We start from the raw sequence: 25,413 nt of genomic DNA, 5'->3' as shown, positions 1-25,413 counted from the left end.
AGGCAACTGGGACTCAACTTGGAGACACAGATGCTTGTGACAGCCATTTTGGGGGGCTCATTCTACCATAAGGACATTGGTGCTAGTAAGTGCTGTTGTAGAAGCCTCCCTCTAGCTTACTAACACTGGTACACAGCCTCACTCACCAGCAGACTAGATGCCATCAACCCCTTTCAGCTCCCAGCTACCTAGAAATTTGGCCCTACCCATCAGAGGGGCCCAGGAACTGGACCACTCACCATCAGGCAGCTCTCATCACTCACACCAGCTCTCAGATCCTGGACCTTGCAGACAGACACACCAAGAACTGGCTCTACCCACCAGGGACCCAGCATTAGCACTGGGACCTGGCCTCACCCACCAGTGGGGCCAACAGCAACTCTGGAACCCTCAAAGCCAGAGACCCTGAGATGTAACTCCAACCACCAGTGGACCGGCACTGGCAACATTACACCGGCTCACTCAACAGCAAGTGAGCACCAGTCCCAGGAATACCCTTCGTCCTGGCATCTTGCCCACAAGTAGGCTGATATTAGCTCTGGGACACCAAGACTTGCAGCCAGCCCCCCCTCAAGACCCAACTCCACCCACCAGTGGGCTGGCACTAGCTCCAGGACTTCCTGGAGCTGTGCAACCAGCCTTCTCATGACCCAGCCCTGTCCGCCAGTTGCTGGCAGCCTCCATACTTTAAAGGGCCTGGCAACCAATCAGTCTGGAGTGGAGGTAGTCAGTAGTCAGCCTGCCATGGCAGAAGGGTCCACACAGCCCACACAGAGGGCACCCTAGAGCACTGAGCTCTGGTGACCAGAGATGAGCATGCTGCTGGGTCCCATAGGGCATCTCCTACATAAGGCCACTTCTTCAAGGCTGGGGAAAGTATCCAACTTACCAATTATATAGAAAAATAAAAATACAGAATTAGGCAAAATTAGGAGACAGATGATATAGAGGAATAGATCAACACTCGATGACAGAATAATGGAAATCACTCAAGCTGAAACAAAAAAGTTTTCAATAAGGAGTTTAAGAGACCTCCAGGACAACATTAAATTTACCAACACTCACATTATAGGGGTCCCAGAATAAAAGAGAAAGAAGAGAACACATTTGAAGACATAATAGCCAAAAACTTTCTTAATCTGGGAAAGGAAATAGACATCCAGGTCCAAGAAGCACAGAGAGTTTCAAACAAGATCAACCCAAAGAGAGGGCTTCAACATTACACACTGTAAATTAAAACAGAAAAAAATTAAAGATAGACAGAATATTAAAAGCACCAAGGGAAAGGCAACTAGTTACAGACAAGGGAACTTTCATAAGCCTATCAACTGACTTTTCAGCAGAAATTCTGCAAGCCAGAAGAGGGGTGGCATGATACAGTTAAATGGATGAAAGGGGGGAAAAGCCTATAACCAAGAATACTCTATGTGGCAAAGTCATCATTCAGATTTGAATGAGAGATCACTTTTACATACAAGCAAAACTAAAAAGAGTTCAGCATCACAAAACTGACTTTATAAGAACGTTAAAGGGAGTTCTCTAACTGAAATATGAAAATTACGAAAGGAAAAAAATCTCATTGGTAAAGGCAATACACAGTAAAGAAAGATCAACCACTTACAAAACTAGAAGGAAGACTAAAAGGTAAAATAGTGAAATTGAAAATAATGATAATAGAATAATAGTAGGGAACTTTAAGACCTGACTTAATCAATAGACAGATCATCCAGACAGAAAAAGTAATAAGCAGACACTGGCCTTAAATAATACATTAGACAAGATGGACTTAATAGATCATATATATAGAACACTCCAACCAAAAGCAGCAGAATACACATTCTTTCCAAGTGCATATGGAACATTTGCCAGGATAGATCACATGCTAGGCCACAAAACAAGTTTCTATAACTTAAAGAAGAATGAAATCATATCAAGCATCTTTTCTGATCCTAACTGTAGGAGTCTAGAAATCAACTATAAGGGAAAAAACCTGAAAGAAAACCCCACAAACACATGGAAGCTAAACAATATGCTACTAAACAATCAATGAGCCACTAAAGAAATCAAAGAGGAAATAAAAAGTACCTAGAGACTAATGAAAATGAAAACACAATCCAAAATCTATGAAACACAGAAAAAGCAATTCTAAGAGAGAGGTTTATAGCAATACAAGCCTACCTCAGGAAATAAGAAAACCTCCATCAACAACCTAACCTTATACCTAAATGATAGAAAAGGAATAAACCCAAAATTAGTAGAAAGAAAAAAAATCCCAATGATCAGAGCAGAAATATACAAAGTGGTTCAGTTGCTCAGTCATGTACAAATTTTTGTGACCCCATGGACTGCAGCATGCCAGGCTTCCCTGTCCATCACCAACTCCCGAAGCCTACTCAAACTCATGTCCATTGCATCAGTGATTCCATCCAACCATCTCATCCTCTGTCCCCTTCTCCTCCTGCCTTCAGTCTTTCCCAGCATCATGGTCTTTTCAAATGAGTCAGTTCTTACATCAGGTGGCAAAAATATTGGAGTTTCAGCTTCAGCATCAGTCCTTCCAATGAATATTCAGGACTGATTTCCTTTAGGATGAACTGATTTGCTCTCCTTGCAGTCCAAGGGATTCTCAAGAGTGTTCTCCAACACCACAGTTCAAAAGCATCAACTCTTTGGCACTCAGCTTTCTTTATAGTCCAACTGTCAATCTATACATGACTACTGGAAAAACCATAGCTTTGACTAGACAGACCTTTACAAAACAGAGACTAAAAAAAAAAAAATAGAAAGAATCAATGAAACTAAGAATTTTTATCTTTGAAAAGATAAAATTGATCAAACTTTAGCCAAATTCATCAAGAAATATATAAATAAAGGCCCAAATAAAATCAGAAATAAAAAATAAGTTATAACTTATACCACAGAAATACAAAGGATCACAAGAGATTACTATGAACTGTTACATGCCAATAAAATGGACAAATTCCTCGAAATGTGCAATCTCCCAAGATTTAATCAGGAAGAAATAGACAATTTAAACAGACCAATTACCAGTAATGAAACTGAATCAGTGATAAAACAAAAATTCTTCCAAAAAATATCCTGGACTAGGAGCTTCACAAGTCAATTCTACCAAACATTTAAAGAAGAATCAGCACCCATTTTCTCAAACTATTCCAAAAAATTGCAGAAGGAACACTTCCAAACTCATTACAATGAAGCCAGTATCACCCTGATAACCAACCCAGTCAAGGACACCACAAAAAAGAAAATTAGGTCAATATCACTGATGAACATAGATGTAAAAATCCAGCGTGTGAGATGAGTGCAATTGTGGGGTAGTTTGAGCATTCTTTGGCATTGCCTTTCTTTGGGATTGGAATGAAGACTGACCTTTTCCAGTCCTGTGGCCACTGCTGAGTTTTCCAAATTTGCTGGCATATTGAGTGCAGCACTTTCACAGCATCATCTTTCAAGATTTGAAATAGCTCAACTGGAGTTCCATCACCTCCACTAGCTTTGTTTGTAGTGATGCTTTCTAAGGTCCACTTGACTTCACATTCCACTCTAGGTCAGTGATCACGTTATTATGACTATCTTGGTCGTGAAGATCTTTTTTGTACAGTTCTTCTGTGTATTCTTGCCACCTCTTCTTAATATCTTCTGCTTCTGTTAGGTCCATACCATTTCTGTCCTTTATCGAGCCCATCTTTACATGAACTGTTCCCTTGGAATCTCTAATTTCCTTGAAGAGATCTCTTGTTTTTCCTATTCTGTTGTTTTCCTTTATTTCTTTGCATTGATCGCTGAGGAAGGCTTTCTTATCTCTCCTTGCTATTCTTTGGAACTCTGCATTCAGATGCTTATATCTTTCCTTTTCTCCTTTGCTTTTTGCCTCTCTTCTTTTCACAGCTATTTGTAAGGCCTCCTCAGACAGCCATTTTGCTTTTTCGCATTTCTTTTCCATGGGGATGGTCTTGGTCCCTGTCTCCTGTACAATGTCACGAACCTCCGTCCAGAGTTTATCAGGCAGTCTATCTATCAGATCCAATCCCTTAAATCTATTTCTCACTTCCACTGTATAATCATAAGGGATTAGATTTAGGTCGTACCTGAATGGTCTAGTGGTTTTCCCTACTTTCTTCAATTTAAGTCTGATTTTGGCAATAAGGAGTTCATGATCTGAGCCATAGTCAGCTCCTGGTCTTGTTTTTGCTAACTGTATAGAACTTCTCCATCTTTGGCTGCAAAGAATATAATCAATCTGATTTCGGTGTTGACCATCTGGTGATGTCCATGTGTAGAGTCTTCTCTTGTGTTGTTGGAAGAGGGTGTTTGCTATGACCAGTGCATTCTCTTGACAAAACTCTATTAGCCTTTGCCCTGCTTCATTCCATGCTCCAAGGCCAAATTAGCCTGTTACTCCAGGTGTTTCTTGACTTCCTACTTTTGCATTCCAGTCCCCTATAATGAAAAGGACATCTTTTTTGGGTGTTAGTTCTAAAAGGTCTTGTAGGTTTCATAGAACCGTTCAACTTCGGCTTCTTCAACGTTGGGGCATAGGCCTGGATTACTGTAATATTGAATGGTTTGCCTTGGAAATGAACAGAAATCATTCTGTCATTTTTAAGACTGCATCCAAGTACTGCATTTCGGACTCTTTTGTTGACCATGATGGCTACTCCATTTCTTCTAAGGGATTCTTGCCCACAGTAGTAAATATAATGGTCATCTGAGTTAAATTCACCCATTCCAGAACTAGTCGATCTGATCACATGGACCACAGCCGAATGTGGTCCACTGGAGAAGGGAATGGCAAACCACTTCAGTATACTCGCCTTGAGAACCCCATGAACAGTATCAAAGGGCAAAATGATAGGATACTGAATGCGGAATTCCCCAGGTCAGTAGGTGCCCAGTATGCTACTGGAGATCAGTGGAGAAATAACTCTAGAAGGAATGAAGGGATGGAGCAAAAGCAAAACCAATACCCAGTTGTGGATATGACTGGTGATAGGAGCAAGATCCGGTGCTGTAAAGAGCAATATTGCATAGGAACCTGGAATGTTAGGTCCATGATTCAAGGCAAATTGGAAGTGGTCAAACAGGAGATGGCAAGAGTGAACATAGACCTTCTAGGAATCAGCTAACATCATACTCAACAGTAAAAAACTGAAAGAACTTCCTTAAAGATTAGGAAAAAGACAAGGTTGCCCACTCTCTCCACTTTTATTCCACATAGTATTTGAAGCTCTAACCACAACAATCAGACAAGAAAAGAAATCCTAATTGGAAAGGAAGAATGGAAACTCACTATTTGCAGACGATATGATACTATGTATAGAAAATTGTAAAAATGCTACTAAAAAATTACTAAAACTCAATGAATTTGGTAAAGTTGCAGAATACAAAATAAATACAGAAATCTGCTGTTTCTATACACTAAAAAACTATCAGAAAGAGAATTTAAGTAAACAATCCTTTTACAATGCAATGAAAGAATAAAATATACAAGAATAAATCTAAGGAGGCAGAAGACTTGTACTTGGAAACTGCAAGACACTGATAAGAAACTGAAGACAAAGAAATGGAAAGATACACCATGCTTATGAGTGTGACTGGACCAAACTAACTCCTTTTTGTCAACTCTGTCTTAGGCCCACTGTCCAATCCCCTCTCCTTTATACATGATTAAGCTTTAGCCTAATTCACAAGGAATATGCCTAAACCAGATGGATTCCCATTCAACTGTTACCTTGGTCTTCGTCTGATACCTGAAAACTGGAGATATGTTTTTGCTGACACAGATGTTTAATGGTCATAAGACATCCAAGTGTAGGAAAAATCCCCAGTTCCCATCTATGTGGACATGCTTCTCTCTAGTAGTCAGATTCTATCTTTAGCTTTGGTCCTGTTAAACTCCCCTGAACCCTTTCAGTGGTTCTAAGTGCACCTGTGAATGCCTCTAGATCATTTGTTCAATATTTCCTGGCTGTGTGTAAGCTACCCACAATATACTTCCTAACTGCACTTTATGAATTGTCTGCCTCATTTTATTTATTTTTTTAATTAAATTATTTATTTTTTGCATTTCAATAGTTTAATATGAACAATCAGAACTAATTAACAGTATAACAATATTTTACAACTGAAATAATTAAAATAAACTATAAAATTACTACATAAAACAGGTTTGATCTAGCTTATTTACTTTCTATAATCTCTTCAGTGCTGCAAAACCATTTATTTCTTTATTTTTTTTCATGTTTTAATAAACACTTCATCTTTTTGTATTGCTTTCTTTCTCATCACAATAATAGAAATATAACACCATATATCACTGTAAAACACATTTCCACATAAATGCTGATAAGCACAAAATATTTTTCATCATTTACATTTTAACTGTAATAATATATGGCAGGATTAAAGATGCATCCATCATGTGTCTAACTAACCTTGCTGTAATGAATTTTTAAATGTAATGGTTTCTGTCGCAAAGTAAAATTGTACATAATGTCTAGTGACACAGTACGCTGGTGGATGGGTGGTTTTGGAAAATGGAAATGCAACTTCATTTTTAATTAGATTTATAAACTTCACCACCTCCACCTCCAGCCAGCTTCCCAACCCTCCCTCCCACCACCATTATTTATTTATTTATTTTTTTTAAATGAGGCTTTTAATTAATGTTTGACAGAGCTGATTCAAGTTGAATAGACTAAATTTCTTTAAACAAACTTACTTATACTCCAGAGTCCTTTAAAAACTTAATAGCATTTATACACTGAAGGTATTTGATTTTCTTGTAACTAGCACTTCAAATGCAACAAGCATTTGAAGCAACAAGCATTTGACCCAACAAGTAAAACTTTCTACAGTTCATAACTTTTATAAATAAAATAAATTAAATGTACAGTGAATAAGTTCTCTGAAATATTTCAATATTTCTGCAGGTTTAGTAACATCATAAAATACATTTCAACTAAAATCCACAAATCTAAAAACCTGTTAGACATTTTTAGGCATTTTAAGTTGGAAATGAAGACCAATGTTACATCGTAATATGCCAATTACAAATATTACTTCAAATAGCAAATACTACAATTTGTCCCAAACTTTAAAAACTATTCATGAACTCAACACTGAACTATTGATGGCTATGAGAATTGTTTCCTAGCCTTTTTGAAAATTTCAACCCATTTACGTTTAAGGTAATTATTGATAAGTACGATCCCGTAGCCATCTTTATTGCTTTGGGTTCAAGTTTATACACTCTTTCTGTGTTTCCTGTCTAGAGAAGATCCTTTAGCATTTGTTGGAGAGCTGGTTTGGTGAGGCTGAATTCCCTCAGCTTTTGCTTGTCTGTAAAGCTTTTGATTTCTCCTTCATATTTGAATGAGATCCTTGCTGGGTATAATAATCTGGGCTGTAGGGTATTTTCTTTCATCACTTTAAGTATGTCTTGCCACTCCCTTCTGGCCTGAAGAGTTTCTGTTGAAAGATCAGCTGTTATCCTTATGGGAATCCCCTTATGTGTTATTTGCTTCTTTTCCCTTGCTGCTTTTAATATTTGTTCTTTGTGTTTGATCTTTGTTAATTTGATTAATATGTGTCTTGGAGTATTTCGCCTTGGGTTTATCCTGTTGGGGACTCTCTGGGTTTCTTGGACTTGGGTGATTATTTCTTTCCCTATTTTAGGGAAGTTTTCAACTATTATCTCCTCAAGTATTCTCTCATGGTCTTTCTTTTTGTCTTCTTCTTCTGGGACTCCTATGATTCGAATGTTGGAGCGTTTAACATTGTCCCAGAGGTCTCTAATATTGTCCTCATTTCTTTTAATTCGTTTTTCTTTTTTCCGCTCTGTTTCATTTATTTCTACAATTCTATCTTCTAGCTCGCTTATCCTGTCTTCTGCCTCTGTTATTCTATTGTTTGTTCCCTCCAGAGTGTTTCTGATCTCATCTATTGCATTATTCATTGTATATTGACTCTTTTTTATTTCTTCTAAGTCCTTATTAAATCTTTCTTCCATCTTCTCAATCCTTTTCTCCAGGTTATTTATCTGTAACTCTATTTTGCTTTCAAGATTTTGAATCATTTTCACCATCAAAATTTGAAATTCTTTATCAGGTAAATTCCCTATATCTTCTTCTTTTGTTTGTGTTGGTGGGCATTTCTCTTGTTCCTTTACTTGCTGGGTATTTCTCTGCCTCTTCATCTTGTTTATATTGCTTTGCTTGGGGTGGCCTTTCCCTCTTCTTGCAGTTTGTGGAGTTCTCTTTATTATGTAGTTTCTTCACTGTGTGTGGGGTTGGACGGGTGACTTGTCCGGGTTCCCTGGTTAGGGAAGCATGTGTCAGTATTCTGGTGGGTGGAGCTGGAATTCTTCTCTCTCCTTTAGAAGACAATGGGCTGCTTTTCTGGGAGCCTGATGTCCTCTGCCAGTATTCAGAAGTTGTTTTGTGGACTTTACTCCGCGTTCAAATGTTCTTTTGATGAATTTGTGGGGGAGAGAGTGGTCTCGCCATCTTATCCCTCCGCCATCTTGTTCCTTCCTCCCCAGAACACTGGATTCTTATATTCCATTTGGTCGTGGAGTATCTCTTCCCAACTGCTCCAGCAAGGTGCAGCCGCTGTACCTTACCTTGGACGAGGGGGTATCTCCTCAAGGCCGCCCCTCCTGCTTTGAATGTGGATCAGCTCCTCTTGGCCCTCCGGTGCCCAAGCAGCCACCGCCTCCTGGACGTGGTACAGCTCCTCTCGGCTACCGCCCTAACCCTGGGCGCGGGGCAGCTCCTCTCAGCCATGATTCTGCACGTAGTCGGTTGCCCCGGAGCCGGGCGTCTCTCGCATCTGCGTCTGCGCCGCCGGAGCCGGGCGTCTCCCGCGTCTGCATCTGCGCCGCTGGGAGCCGGGCGTCTCTCGCGTCTGCGTCTGCGCCGCCGGAGCCGGCGTCTCTCGCGTCTGCATCTGCGCCTCCGGAGCCGGGCGTCTCTCGCGTCTCTGCCTGCCTCATTTTAAACCTCAAAGTTTCTTCTCTGTTTATAAGGTATTATTCAGTATCTCTGACTCCCAATATCATGTATTGGAAGAATTATTTTATGTGGAAACACAAAAGACCCTGAAGAGCCAAAACAATCTAGAGAAAAACAAAGCTAGAGGTATCACACTCCTTTATTTCAAATTGCATTGTATGTCTGTTTTTGACTATTGCAGTTTTACAGTGCATTCAATTGAAACAACATTCAATTAATCTACAGCAAAGGAGGCAAAAATATGCAATGGGTAAAGGCAGTCTCTTCAATAAACAATATTAGGAAACTGAACAGCTATATGCAAAAGAACCAAACAGGACTACTTTCTCACACAAAATAAAAGAAAAACTCAAAATGTATTTAAAGACATAAATACAAGATCTGAAACCATAAAACTTCTAGAAGAAACCATAGGTAGCATGCCTTTTGACATCAGTCTTAGTGTGTGGATCACAATAAACTGTGGAAAATTCTGAAAGAGATGGGAATACCAGACCGCCTGACCTGCCTTTTGAGAAACCTATATGCAGGTCAGGAAGCAACAGTTAGAACTGGACATGGAACAACAGACTGGTTCCAAATAGGAAAAGGAGTAGATCAAGGTTGTATACTGTCACCCTGCTTATTTAACTTATATGCAGAGTACATCATGAGAAATGCTGGGCTGGAGGAAGCACAAGCTGGAATCAAGATTGCTGGGAGAAATATCAATAACCTCAGATATGCATATGACACCACTCTTTTGGCAGAAAGTGAAGCGGAACTACAAAGCCTTTTGAAGAAAGTGAAAGAAGAGAGTGAAAAAGTTGGCTTGAAGCACAACATTCAGAAAACAAAGATCATGGCATCTGGTCCCATCACTTCATGGGAAATAGATGGAAAAACAGTGGAAACAGTGTCAGACTTTATTTTTTGGTCTCCAAAATCACTGCAGATGCTAATTGCAGCCATGAAATTAAAAGACGCTTACTCCTTGGAAGGAAAGTTATGACCAACCTAAATAGCATATTAAAAAGCAGAGATATTACTTTGCCAACAAAAGTCTGTCTAGTCAAGGCTATGGTTTTTCCTGTGGTCATGTACGGATGTGAGAGTTGGACTGTGAAGAAAGCTGATCGCCAAAGAATCGATGCTTTTCAACTGTGGTGCTGGAGAAGACTCTTGAGAGTCCCTTGGACTGCAAGGAGATCCAATCAGTCCATTCTAAAGGAGATCAATCCTGGGTGTTCATTGGAGGGACTGATGCTAAAGCTGAAACTCCAATACTTTGGCCACCTCATGCGAAGAGTTGACTCACTGGAAAAGACCCTGGTGCTGGGAGGGATTGGGGGCAGGAGGCAAAAGGGACAACAGAGGATAAGATGGCTGGATGGCATCACCAACTTGATGCACATGAGTTTGGGTGAACACCGGGAGTTGGTGATGGACAGGGAGGCCTGGCGTGCTACAATTTGTGGGGTCACAAAGAGTCGGACACTACTGAGCGACTGAACTGAACTGAACTTAGTGAGATATATATATATATATATATTTTTTTTTTTTTTTCTATGTCTCCTCAGGCAAGGGAAACAAAAGCAAAAATAAACAAGTGGAGCTACATCAAACTAAGATGCTTTTGCATAGCAAAGAAAACTGTCAACAAATGGAAGGCTGCCCAGTTCCAAAATTGGAGAATTTGCTTGTAAATGATGTATCCAACAAGAAATTAATATCCAAAATACACAAGGAACTTGTAAAACTCAATGCTAAAAAGCAAATAACCAAACTTTTAAAATGGGCAGAGGACCTGAATAAACATTGTCCAAAGAAGATATACAACAGCAAGATCCCCTATGACCCACCTCCTAGAGTAATGGCAATAAAAACAAAAATAAACAACTGGGACCTAATTAAACTTAAAAGCTTTTGCACAGAAAAGAAAACTATAAACAAGGGGAAAGACAACCCTCAGAATGGGAAAAATAATAGCCAATGAAACAACTGTCAAAAGATTAATTTCAAAAATATACAAGCAACTGATACAAATCAATACCAGAAAAACAAACAACCCAATCATAAAGTGGGCAGAAGACCTAAACAGACATTTCTCCAAAGAAGACATACAGATGGCTAGTAAACAGATGAAAAGATGTTCAACATCACTCATTATTCATTTCAGTTCAGTTCAGTCAGTCATGTCTGACTCTTTGCGACCCCATGAACCGCAGCATGCCAGGCATCCCTGTCCATCACCAACTCCTGGAGTCTACCCAAACTCATGTCCATTGAGTCAGTGATGCCATCCAACCATCTCATCCTCTGCCGTCCCCTTCTTCTCCTGCCTTCAATCTTTCCCAGCATCAGGGTCTTTTCAAATGAGTCAGCTATTCGCATCAGGTGGCCAAAATATTGGTGTTTCAGCTTCAACACCAGTCCTTCCAATGAACACCCAGGACTGATCTCCTTTAGGATGGACTGGTTGGATCTCCAAGGGACTCTCAAGAGTCTTTTCCAACACCACAGTTCAAAAGCATCAATTCTTCAGCGCTCAGCTTTCTTTATAACCCAACTCTCACATCCATACATGACCACTGGAAAAACCATAGCCTTGACTAGACGGATCTTTGTTGACAAAGTAATGTCTCTGCCTTTTAATATGGTGTCTAGCTTAGTCATGACTTTCCTTCCAAGGAGTAAGCGTCTTTTAATATCACGGCTGCAATCACCATCTGCAGTGATTTTGGAGCCCCCCAAAATAAAATCACTCATTATTAGAGAAATGCAAATCAAAACTACAATGAGATACTACCTCACACAGTCATAATGGCCCTCATCAAAAAATCTACAGACAATGAATGCTGGAGAGGGTATGGAGAAAAGGGAACCCTCTTGCACTATTGGTGGGAATGTAAATTGATACAGCCACTATAAACATCAGTATGGAGATTCCTTTAAAAACTAGGAATAAAACCAACATATGACCCAGCCATTCACCCTGAGGCATATATCCTGAGAAAACGAAAATGGAAAAAGACACATAATCCTCATTGCAGCTTTGTTTACAATGGCTAGAACATGGAAGCAACCTAGATGTCCATTGATGATGCATGGATAAAGAAGTTGTGGTACACACATAAAATGTAATATTACTCAGCAAGAAAAAGGAATACATTTGAGTCAGTAATGAGATGGATGAACCTAGAGTCTCTTGTACAGAGTGAAGTAAGACAGAAAGAGAAAAACAAATATTACATACTAATGCATATATATGGAATCTAGAAAGATGGTACTGATGACCCTATTTGCAGAGCAGCAATGGACAGAGAACAGATTATGGACACAGCTGCAGGGGGAGGAAAGAGAGGGTGAGATATATGCAGTTGTATCTCAATAAAATGGGAAGTGAATAAGAAGGAAGTGAAAGAAACTGCAATGAGCTTCAAACAATACTTCCCAAAGAACAAACACCAAATTAGGTGACTGTTTCACGCATTTACTGTGCTATACCATGAATGACTCTGTTTTCTTTAATCCCCAGTGGGCTATAGGGTATAAAGCGAAACAAGGGCAAAATATATATGAGCTAAAAGTGAAACAGGTGTCCTCAGAGTGAAAGGCTTCCCTTTGGAGAGAATGAGGATGTAGCAAAAGCCTAAAAGTACAGCTGCAAATGATAGAAGGAAAGAAATACATAGTCCAAGTTCCCTAAAATTTTCATACTGGGATACAGGGGCAACTCAGATGAGGTCTATTGCATTAGAGCTACTACAAAAGTATCTTCCCCAGTGGCTCACCTGGTAAAGGATCCGCCTGCAATCCGGGAGAAGGGAAAGGCTACCCACTCCAGTATTCTGGCCTGGAGAATTCCATGGACTGTTCAGTCCATGGGGTCGCAAAGAGTCGGACACGACTGAGCGCCTTTCACTTTCACTACAAAAGTACAAAATGTCTTCTTAACACCAGCCTTGTACAACAATTCCCATACACCTGATTTCTTAGGATCTCTGCAGCATCCCTTTGCACACTGAGCTACCACCCCATTTTCACCAGCACCCCAGGTGAAGGGTGGTGAGGGCCTTCATGTTTTTCTCTGTCTTGCATTGCAGCAAAAATTTATATATATATATATATATATTATAAATAGTGGCCCTCTGGCAAACCAAAAAGAGCAGCCACACATTAGCTAAGTAACGCTGATCTTCAATAAAATCAGAAGGGTGAATTTTAATGAAATATCTACATATTTTTAATGCTGATAAACAAGTCATGAGATGACTTAGACATATGCCACTCCTTCCCTCTGCTTTGTAACTTTTGAGAGGCTGGACTAAGAATTCCATCGATTTTTCTATCAAGACAACCCCTGTTACACTTTCTTTCACATCCACTTGGCCTCACCTCTTGATTTCAGGTGTGGTTGCAGTGAATAGTTCTGTACTGCCTTCAATTCATGCAGAGCTTCTGCTCAGTAAAGTGTCTTATGCTTTGTGCTATGAGGCTTCTTTGATGCCATAACATGGGGGCTTCCCTGATGGCTCAAGTGGTAAAGAATCTGCCTGCAATGCAGGAGACATGGGTTTGATTCCTGGGTTGGGAAGATTCCCTGGAGAAGGAAATGGCTACCCAACTCCAGTTTTCTTGCCTGGAGAATCCCATGAGCAGAGGAGCCTGGTGGGCTACAGACCATAGGGTCACAAGGAGTCAGATGCAACTGAGCATGCATGCACAAGACCCTCAGGGTAGCCCATTCTGCACTCACACATGAGCAGCTGGAATTAGGTAGAATATTAACATCCTCAAGAGGAACCTACATCAATACAGGATGAGAGCTGATGGGTTAGATGCTACCATCCTCCACCCTAACCATCCTCAGATGGATGAAGTTCAGGCAGGATCATCCCAGCTGCCTCATATTGGTTTCTCCTAGTTTTACTCTCCCTGATCCTTTACTCCTGCTTTCTGGGATCACCTCTCCAACTGCACACATATCCTATCTTCAGGCTCTTTCACAGGAAATCATCTAAGACATCAAAAGCAATGCTATTCTATCCTTCCACCTCTCCCCACTCTTCCACTCTCTCCTTCTTCCATAAAGGATCTTGGATTCATGGGAAGGTGCTGAGTGAGGTGTGCAGCTAGGGTGAGAGTCAGATCCCCAGCTCTGAGAGGCTGGCAGCTACCAGTACTGGGAACCCTTGATTTTAACAAGGATCATCTCTGAGAGCATGAAGGTCTGTAATGAAAATCATTTGAGGTCTTTCAGATAGAAAAGCCTTATATGCTCACATACTCACTTGGGCTTAGATGCCTGGGGCTTATTTTTTCATCGAATTTATGGGATGCAAATCCATAACTTTTTAAATACCAGCAACTTCTGCCAGTTGTGAGAACTCCAAACTTTGGGTCATCACACAGTATGCTTAAAAACTCTCTGGATGGGTGGAGTACACAATACTAGAAGCTGATTTTGGAAAAAAGTGTGTGTTCCACCAGAGACCACAGGGCAAATGGTCTGTTTCTTTATGACCCAGGGTAATCTGAGCAGTGCTGACTACCCCAGCCCCACTCACAGCACCTTTCTTCCTTTAGTGAAAAAGTCTACTGTCATGGAAGCTATGAGGGTAGAATCGGCTAAAAGAAAAACTGCTGGTAACTTCAGTGTTTTCTGCAATTCCTCCCCACACCCACCCACACCATAACCCCTCCACCCCCGGCTAAAAAAAGAAAAGCTATGTATTGCTGAAATAGCCTGATGGCTCCAATTCTACCATTTGTTCTTCCAAACATTTACAATGTCTATTATTTAAGAACACATCAGGTTTTACCAAAAATTTAAATAAATGTAATTAGTATCCCCCCGTCCAAATCTTTAATGTCAGAAAAGTTTGATGTAAACCTTAACATTCAAATGAAATTTTTTAAATAAAGGAAATATTTTAAAAATAACTTTCAAATATTATTTCTTAGTTCAGTTCAGTTCAGTCGCTCAGTCATGTCCGACTCTCCGCGACCCCATGAATCACAGCACGCCAGGCCTCCCTGTCCATCACCAACTCCCGGAGTTCACTCAAACTCATGTCCACAGAGTCGGTGATGCCATCCAGCCATCTCATTCTCAGTCGTCCCCTTCTCCTCCCGCCCCCAACCTTTCCCAGCATCAGAGTCTTTTCCAGTGAGTCAACTCGTCGCATGAGGTGGCCAAAGTATTGCAGTTTCAGCTTTAGCATCAGTCCCTCCAATGAACATCCAGGATTGATCTCCTTTAGAATGGACTGGTTGGATTTCCTTGCAGTCCAAGGGACTCTCAAGAGTCTTCTCCAACACCACAGTTCAAAAGCATCGATTCTTCGGCGATCAGCCTTCTTCACACTCCAACTCTCACATCCATACATGACCACGGGAAAAACCATTGCCTTGACTAGACAGACCTTGGTTGGCAAAGTAATGTCTCTGCTTTTTAATATACTATCAAGGTTAGTCATAACTTTCTTTCCAAGGAGTAAGCGTCTTTTAATTTCATGGCTGCAATCAGCATCTGCAGTGATTTTGGAGCCCAAAAAAATGAAGTCTGACACTGTTTCCACTGTTTTTCCATCTATTTCCCATGAAGTGATGGGACCAGATGCCATGATCTTTGTTTTCTGAATGTTGAGCTTCAACCCAAACTTTTCACTCTCCTCTTTCACTTTCATCAAGAGGCTTTTGAGTTCCTCTTCACTTTCTGCCATAAGGGTAGTGTCATCTGCATATCTGAGGTTATTGATATTTCTCCCAGCAATCTTGATTCCAGCTTGTGCTTCTTCCAGCCCAGCATTCCTCATGATGTACTCTGGAGCTGACTGTGGCTCAGATCATGAACACCTTATTGTGAAATTCAGACTTAAATTGAAGAAAGTAGGGAAAACCACTAGACCATTCAGATATGACCTCAATCAAATCCCTTATGATTATACAGTGGAAGTGAGAAATAGATTTAAGGGACTAGATCTTATTGATAGAGTGCCTGATGAACTCTGGACCGAGGTTCGTGACATTGTACAGGAGACAGGGACCAAGACCATTCCCATGGAAAAGAAATGCAGAAGAGCGAAATGGCTGTCTGAGGAGGCCTTACAAATAGCTGTGAAAAGAAGAGAGGCGAAAAGCAAAGGAGAAAAGGAAAGATATAAGCATCTGAATGCAGAGTTCCAAAGAATAGCAAGGAGAGATAAGAAAGACTTCCTCAGTGATCAATGCAAAGAAATAGAGGAAAACAGCAGAATAGGAAAAACAAGAGACCTCTTCAAGAAAATTAGAGATTCCAAGGGAACATTTCATGCAAAGATGGGCTCGATAAAGGACAGAAATGGTAGGGACCTAACAGAAGCAGAAGATATTAAAAGAGGTGGCAGGAATACACAGAAGAACTGTACAAAAAAGATCTTCACGACCAAGATAGTCACAATAACGTGATCACTGACCTAGAGCCAGACATCTTGGAATGTGAAGTCAAGTGGGCCTTAGAAAGCATCACTACAAACAAAGCTAGTGGAGGTGATGGAATTCCAGTTGAGCTATTTCAAGTCTTGAAAGATGATGCTGTGCAAGTGCTGCACTCAATATGCCAGCAGATTTGGAAAACTCAGCAGTGGCCACAGGACTGGAAGAGGTCAGTCTTCATTCCAATCCCAAAGAATGCAATGCCAAAGAATGCTCAAACTACCACACAATTGCACTCATCTCACACGCTAGTAAAGTCATGCTCAAAATTCTCCAAGCCAGGTTTCAGCAATATGTGAACCATGAATTCCCAGATGTTCAAGCAGGTTTTAGAAAAGGCAGAGGCACCAGAGATCTAATTGCCAACATCCGCTGGATCATGGAGAAAGCAAGAGAGTTCCAGAAAAACATCTATTTCTGCTTCATTGACTATGCCAAAGCCTTTGACTGTGTCGATCACAATAAACTGTGGAACATTCTGAAAGAGATGGGAATCCCAGACCACCTGACCTGCCTCTTGAGAAACCTGTATGCAGGTCAGGAAGCAACAGTTAGAACTGTACATGGAACAACAGACTGGTTCCAAATAGGAAAAGGTGTACGTCAGGGTTGTATATTATTTCTTAAGAAGACATAAAACTCAAATGATACAAAAGAAAAACTGCAAGATACAGTCAAAGATGAACACAGTGTAAGGTTTAAATCAGCGAAATAGGCATTTTAAACAATTATATGCTTCACAGGCTACGAAGAATTATTAATCTCAGCCACTGAGTATTTATTCAGTAAGTAAATTTAAATTTAGTTGGTATTTCTAAATCTATAAACTAGTAATATCTTTTTAAACTAGTTGCAATAATATACCATTTTAAAATTTGTTAAAAAAATTTTTTAATGTCTCAATGGGATAATTTAATTTTTTTTACCTGTTTTATTTTATTTTTTATTTTACAATATTACATTGCTTGGTTTTGCCATACATTGACATGAATCCACCCTGGGTGTACATGAGTTAAAGAGAAAAATGTCTATTCCATTTTACATATCTTTGTCTCAAGATAGAATATTTTAGATATTTACAAAACTAAAAGAAGATGCTATGATTTTATACAACATGGTGTGATAATCTTAACATCATCAATACAAATAGGTTCACAATTAAAACATGTACTTTGAAATGTTGAAGCACATTCACCTAAAATATTTCTTTGGAGTTTTTTTTAATCTGAAAGAGTCCTTAATTTCAAAGTATTAGAAATCTTCTCTGTATGAAGCCACTCACATTCCATTTCATAGTTCATTCTGAGATTGTAAAATATGTTCCAAAACAAATAATGTTTGCTTTGAACCTCCAGTTACACTCAACTTGCAGGAATACCAGAATAGAACTCAATGATATTAAACTCAATATAATTATTTGACAGTAAATCTTACTGCAGGAAAATCTAATTTGTCCAGCACTTGATCAGCTGAAAATGTCTCTTAACTAACTTTTCCACAGGACAACGATAATTTAACATCAAAATCATGAAAAAGAATGCCAAGATCTAAAAACTCTCCTATAGCTAAAAGTACTAGAAGAGATATCTCTTCAGAAACCAAGTTAGCTATTCTCATTTTAAACTCAAACTGGGGCTCAGAGAGATAAGTGACTCTGCAACAGTCATAGAGCCACTAGTGAAAAGCCTGTAATCCAACTCTGTGTTTCTCAACTCTAGCACTACTTCTTCTAGTGCATCTTCACAATTCTTTTATTCAGACTACTCAAGTATTCTTCAGTTCAGTTCAGTTCAGTTCAGTCGCTCAGTCGTGACCGACTCTTTATGACCCCATGAATTACAGTACGCCAAGCCTCCCTGTCCATCACCAACTCCCAGAGTTCACTCAAACTCATGTCCACAGAGTCGGTGATGCCATCCAGCCATCTCATCCTCTGTCATCCCCTTCTCCTCCTGCCCCCAATCCTTCCCAGCATCAGAGTCTTTTCCAGTGAGTCAACTCGTCGCATGAGGTGGCCAAAGTATTGCAGTTTCAGCTTTAGCATCAGTCCTTCCAATGAACACCCAGGATTGATCTCCTTTAGAATGGACTGATTGGATCTCCTTGCAGTCCAAGGGACTCTAAAGAGTCTTCTCCAGCACCACAGTTCAAAAGCATCAATTCTTCAGCAATCAGCTTTCTTCACAGTCCAACTGTCATATCCATACATGAACATGGGAAAAACCATAGCCTTGACTAGATGGACCTTGGTTGGCAAAGTAATGTCTCTGTTTTTTAATATACTATCAAGGTTGGTCATAACTTTCCTTCCAAGGAGTAAGCGTCTTTTAATTTCATGGCTGCAATCAGTATCTGCAGTGATTTTGGAGCCCAAAAAAATAAAGTCTGACACTGTTTCCACTGTTTCCCCATCTATTTCCCATGAAGTGATGGGACCGGATGCCATGATCTTAGTTTTCTGAATGCTGAGCTTCAATCCAACATTTTCACTCTCCTCTTTCACTTTCTTCAAGAGGCTTTGTAGTTCCTCTTCACTTTCTGCCATAAGGGTGGTGTCATCTGCATATCTGGGGTTATTGGTATTTCTCCCAGCAATCTTGATTCCAGCTTGTGCTTCTTCCAGTCCAGCATTCCTCATGATGTACTCTGCATATAAGTTAAATAAGCAGGGTGACAATAAACAGCCTTGACATACTCCTTTTCCTATTTGGAACCAGTCTGTTGTTCCATGTACAGTTCTAACTGTTGCTTCCTGAACTGCATACAAGTTTCTCAAAAGGCAGGTCAGGTGGTCTGGTAGTCCCATCTCTTTCAGAATATTCCACAGTTTATTGTGATCCACCCAGTCAAAGGCTTTGGAATAGTCAATGAAGCAGAAATAGATGTTTTTCTGGAACTCTCTTGCTTTCTCCATGATCCAGCGGATATTGGCAATTTGATCTCTGGTGCCTCTGCCTTTTCTAAAACCTGCTTGAATATCTGGAATTTCACAGTTCACATATTGCTGAAGCCTGGCTTGGAGAATTTTGAGCATGACTTTACTAGCTCCTTTATTAAGACAGTTATTTTTCCTAAAATACTTACCTCCAGATATTCTCCATCAGAAAAGAAATTTTTAATCAGAAACTCAGTAACCTATTTGCAAGTGTGAAAACTAGTAAACAACATTACAAAAGCAATAAAATACGTACCATATATCCATATACTAACACATATATATGGAATCTAGAAAGATGGTATGATGAAATTATTTGCAGGGCAGCAATGGAGACACAGACATAGAAAACAGACTATGGACATGGGAGGTAGAAGGAAGGAGGAAGGAGAGGGTGGGATGTATAGAGTAACATGCAAACTTACATTACCATATGTAAAACAGATAGCCAATGGGAATTTGCTCTATGATTCAAGGAACTCAAACCAGGGTAACAATCTAGAGGGGTGGGATGGAGAGGAAAGTTGGAGGGAGGTTCAAGATGGAGGGGACATATGTATACCTATGGATGATTCATGTTGATGTTTGGCACAAATCAACACAATTCTGTCAAGCAATTATCATTCGATTAAAAAATAAACAAATTTAAAAATTTTTTTAATGATGAGATATTGGTAAATTACCATAGACAACTGTGGTAAAAATCTGACTTGTGTCTTGGATTTTTCTTTGCTGGGCAGTTTATCCTGCATGAAAAAACACACACACAAACCAAACTGTTACTCTCTTAATGCTGAAATTGATTAATTCAACCAAATGTTATCGAGTGTTTAATATAAAGTAAAACACATTACCATCTAAAATATATTAAAACATACTTTACAGATAGCAGGATATTGTGTATAGAAAATCATAAGAAATCTACAAAAGATTATTATAGTTAATGAATGTTCAGCGAGATCACAAGATTCAATATTAATACACAAAAATTGTATTTCTAGATGCTATACTAACAGTGAACAAATAAAAACTGTATTTCCAGATGCTAACAATGAATAATCCAAAATTGAAATTAAGAAACTAATTTGCAACAGTATTGAAAAAGATAAAATATTTAGGAATCAATTTAGCAGAAGTGCAAGACCCAGGAATGGAGAAGACTTCCTGTTATTAATCCTTACGTACCATTTTATCTCTGTTGGCTTCCTCCCTTAACTTTGCCCATACCTCTCCAAATGGTCTTTTTATAAGTTTTCTTTGATTTAACCCTTCTGAATATGCCATCTGTTTCCTGTTGGGTTCCTAATATAATTTTACATTACCAGAATTAAAACTGATTAAGAGTTAAGGTCTTCCTTAAGTAGTCTGGCTTGGCCCTTAGCTTTTATTTTTATTTTCAGATACTGGTCTATTGAAAAAGATATTTTAAGCCTGGTATAATCCAAATTTAACCATTCTGATGAAATGACCAGAATCTATGAATGCACCTGGTTAAAGTCAACAATAATGTTATGAAGTTGTCTGGTTAAATCAACTACCACATCTCAAACTTTAATAAGGTTGATTTAAATATAGTCATCATATGTTCTGTGTTATAGTTGTTAAAATTATCACCAAGCTGTTGGCTTCATACCCAACTATTTTACTCTCATCTCCTTTTTAAGCAATAACATCAAGAAGATAGGATGAAGGAAAACAGAATGAGCATCATATAAATACAAAACTACTTAATTTAACAACTAGAAAAAGCACTTGGGTAGAGATAGGCTGACAGTTTTTCTCTCTTCTTTGCCCAAAATCTGTAGTGGATTTTTTTTTTTGGGGGGGGGGTGCTTCGTGCTCTTTGGATATTTGTATTTTTAAACACTGGAAAGTTCTTCAACTGAAACTCAAAATGCCTTATGTTTTAAGTAATTTTAAAAATGAAATGAGCAGTTGCAAGAGATTTATATTTCTGGTAAATACCTAACTTAAGAGTTCAAATTGCTATTCCTGAAAAAATGCCATATCACTCTAAACCTTCCGCTAATGAGCTGAACACATTAAAATCTCCTTCAGCAAATATGATTTTACCACCTGCTCACTTTTCAAACTAAATGAATACATAAGTAAATGTCACATAAAAATGGCATTTCCAAAAGTTTAATCCATTCTGTTTGTTTCAGGTTAAAATATAAAAAACTTCCACCCTTTCAAAAGGAAAACTATACTCAAACTTAGCATGAGTGCAAGTATCAAGAGTTTTTAAATTACAGATTAACCAAAGCAGTGAGAGAGGGACATCTGCTGTTTAAAAAAATATAGTATATAGAAAATGTGAATAATTCTAGATGGTCTTATTCCTGTTCTTTCAAAATCCCACTGCTTTTTCAATAATATAGGTTCTTTTGCAGGGAGGCAAGCGTAATTTCCAAACATCACTTTTATTAAGATGAAGCAAAACTTAACTGCCAAATGGTTTTTGGTGGAAGCTTTTTAGTTGTAAACTGGTCAACTGGGGCTTTGTGAAATAACAGCTATTGAAAAATACCACTGCAAATATCCTAAAGGTGTATTTTAAATTTCTACACCATAGAATATGATTCAAGATTAGCTCAAAGACTGATGCAAGCATCAAGAAAATATTGATTCATGTAATCTACAACTCAGTGTTACTTTTAACGTTTTCACAGTAAACTCTAACACTACCACCACACCCCCACCTCAAATATTATAAAGCCTTGTAAAGGAAAGAATTATAGTTCAGTGTCAAACCATGAAGCTAAACAAAGTTTGCAGGCTTAAAAGCAACTGTTTTCCATTCAGTACCAGGAGGCTTAGAGGGCCTCCTCCATACAAGCCGGGAGTTAACCATTGTTTTCTAGCTAGCCCAGAGTAATGTCCACACTTAACATCTTCCTATTCTCTTCTGACATTTAAAAGTTCAGATCATTGTTCAGCATTTGTTTGCAGAGGAGAAGGGGACAACAGAGAATGAGATGGCTGGATGGCATCTCCGACTCTGTGGACATGAGTTTGCGTGAACTCCGGGAGTTGGTGATGGACAGGGAGGCCTGGCATGCTGTGATTCATGGGGTCGCGGAGAGTCGGACGCGACTGAGCAACTGAACTGAACTGAACTGAACCCTTCAATTCAATAAACAGTTCTGTAAAGTAACTATTGCAACTATGTGACAGAGCAAGGTTCCTTGGCCACAGGCAGAGCAAGCCAAAACAATGAGATTGAGAGGTTTGTGGCAAAAACAGGGCTTAACTCACAAGGCAGCCAAGGAGACAGGACAGCAAATCTCAAAACCAGGGGCTGGGGTATTCATGGGATAGCAGCGGGGCCTTTGAGGAGGCCCGGGGAGCCTAGTGCCTAGGGAAAGGTGATTGGGAACTGGTGAGGTAGGCGTCATAATTAGTTCTGTGCATGCTAAATTGCTTCAGTCATGTCCAACACTTTGTGACCCCATGGACTATATAGCCCGCCAGGCTCCTCCTCTTGCCAGGATTCTCCAGGCAAGAATACCAGAATGGATTGCCATTTCCTCCTCCAGGGGATCTTCCCCACCCAGGGATGGAAGCTATGTCTCCTGTGGCTCCTGCATTGCAGCCAGTTCTTCATCACCGAGTCGGACACGACTGAGCGACTGAACTGAACTGAGCTTCATCACTGAGCCATCGGGGAAGCCCAATTAGTTCTGTGAGGTATAACTAAGATACATGCGGTGAACAGGATCTGGGGCTTCCCCGGTGATAAAGAATCTGCCTGCAGTGCAGGAACCACAGGAGACGTAGGTTCCATCCCTGGGTAGGGAAGACACCCTGGAGAAGGAAATGGCAAACTATTCTAGTATTCTTGCCTGGAGAATCCCATGGATAGAGGAACCTGGCGGGCTTCAGTCCATGGGATCGCAAAGAGTCGAACACGACAACATACCTACTCAACAAGAACAAACAGGGTCTAATGGTGGAGTTGTCAGCCCTCTGATGTCAAACGGTCACCTAGCCAAATACTTTCTCATGGCCAGTTGGAAGGTCAGCGAGCCTACCCAGTCTTAATTAGCTCAGACATAGACACAGCTGATTCCAACCTCCTGGAAAACAACTCTGAGCCTGCAAGTCTTTTGTGGCAAAAATTAAAAGGGAACTTGATGAGTGAAGCCTGGTGAAATGGATTTGACTAACAATGATTAGCCAAGGTTTTGATGCTTTTGAACTGTGGTGTTGGAGAAGACTCTTGAGAGTCCCTTGGACTGCAAGAAGATCAAACCAGTCAATCCTAAAGGAAATCAATCCTGAATATTCACTGGAAGGACTGATACTGAAGCTCCAAAACTTTCGCAACCTGAATCAAAAAGAGCAGACTCACTAGAAAAGACCCTATGCTGGGAAAGATTGAAGGCAGGAGAAGGGGATGACAGGATGAGGTGGTTGGATGGCATCACTGACTGGATGGACATGAGTTTGAGCAATCTCCAAGAGGTGGTGAAGGACAGGGAAGTCTGGCGTGCTGCACTCCATGGGGTCGCAAACAGTCGGACACGACTGAACGACTGAACAACAAAGTTTTATATTCTGGAGAAGGGAATGGTAACCCACTCCAGTTTTCTTGCCTGGAGAATCCCATGGACAGAGGAGCCTGGTGGGATACAGTCCATGGGGTCGCAAAGAGCCAGACATGACTGAGTGACTAACGCAAGGTTTTATATGCATCTTTTGTTACATGCCATGAGAATCTTGTCCGAAGAAGAAATTCCATTTGACACTGACCAAAGCCTGTCATGTGTGGTATGTATGGCATGGTATCTTATATTATTTGAATTTCATAATATCCTTAGAAGGAAGGGAAAGTTGTTCTGAGTCTTCCCTTTTGCATAAAAGAGAGAGAAGACAGATCAGGGGACTTGCCCAAAATTGCACCGCTATGAAGGGGCATGGATTCCAATCCTAGAGCCCAAATCAAAGGCAATTCCCCACCCTGAGCTTTCACCACCCAAACACACCCACCATTAGTACAATGGGGGCACTCTGGAACTGTAATTTAAACTGCTGACGCAGTGCTCCACTGATTTGTTTGGTTGTTATGACAACACCAAGTACAAACGGTTGGAAAGAGTACATATAAAAGTTTTCACCGGAAAATCTCAGTATCCCAGAGCACAAGTGCGATAAAGAAGCTGTAGCCCGCGAGGTAACACCTGGGAAGTCCGGAAGACCTAGGCGTCTATCACTTTTGAAATACTAGGGAAGCTTCGCCGCGGGGACGAGCCTGGCCAGGAGCCAACCTCTCACCTGCTCGCTGCTCATGGCTGCGAGGACGCGCTGGCGGCACCGGGTGGCTCCTGGATCGTTCCTGCCAGCGCCCCCACGAAAACCCTCGGAAGAGAGATGCGACCCCCGGCGACAAGGCAGTCTCTGCTCCCTCCGCTCCGGGGCCGTCTAGCGTCCCGGCTGCATTTGTTGCTAAGCAACAGGCCCGCGCACATTCCTTTTCCGGTCATCTGGTGCTCCTGGGACTGCACGGTGGAACTAGCAGTGCGTTCCCGTGGGAGGCACTTTCCAAGGCGCTGGGTGGCGCCCGAGCCAAAGTGCTACTTCCGCAGCAGGTGCATTGAACAACTAAAGGCGGTGGGTGCTCCTCCTTCTGCCTGGAGAAGTATATACCCTTTAAAGACCATCACACTTCGGCAACCTCCTTAGCTGGTTGCTCCAGGTCCCTGCCTTAACTCCTATTTTCCTATTTAACTTTTTGCCTAGAAGGTCTCAGAGGACTACTCATGGAATGAAATGATTGCAAATTTCACTGCTGATGTGGGCCAAAGTAGGAGAACAAAGCATGCAAAGTCTAGAACAAGTAAACACCTTTCTTCCATTTTCCATGGGTTTCCAACTCCCCTTCTTGACTTTTCCCACACACTAGAAAACCATCCCTAGAGCCATCAAGAATTCATTTCAACCAACATTCCTGGATAGTCTACTGCATGAAAGATGTGCTTGTCA

At 40.4% G+C, this 25,413-nt stretch overlaps 1 protein-coding gene across 1 annotated transcript in view; it reads right to left on the bottom strand.

Annotated features, from left to right (window-relative positions):
- Nucleotides 1–24,953, bottom strand: part of DNAH7 (dynein axonemal heavy chain 7) — a 301,053-nt gene extending 276,100 nt beyond the window's left edge. The window contains exons 1-2 of the mRNA XM_055397140.2: nucleotides 24,706–24,953; nucleotides 20,112–20,174 (exon numbers count right to left, since the gene is read on the bottom strand). Of these exons, the coding sequence (XP_055253115.2) occupies nucleotides 20,112–20,174; nucleotides 24,706–24,720 (78 nt within the window). The 5' untranslated portion in view covers nucleotides 24,721–24,953. The remainder of the gene's footprint in view (nucleotides 1–20,111; nucleotides 20,175–24,705) is intronic.
- Between the last annotated feature and the right edge of the window lie 460 nt (nucleotides 24,954–25,413).

The sequence above is a fragment of the Moschus berezovskii genome, chromosome 2 (genome assembly GCF_049115385.1).
Source record: "Moschus berezovskii isolate FMDL1 chromosome 2, NW_MosBer_1.0, whole genome shotgun sequence".
Classification (NCBI taxonomy): Eukaryota; Metazoa; Chordata; class Mammalia; order Artiodactyla; family Moschidae; genus Moschus; species Moschus berezovskii.
Note: the sequence above shows the minus strand (reverse complement) of the source record. Positions and strands in the feature narration are given on the sequence as shown.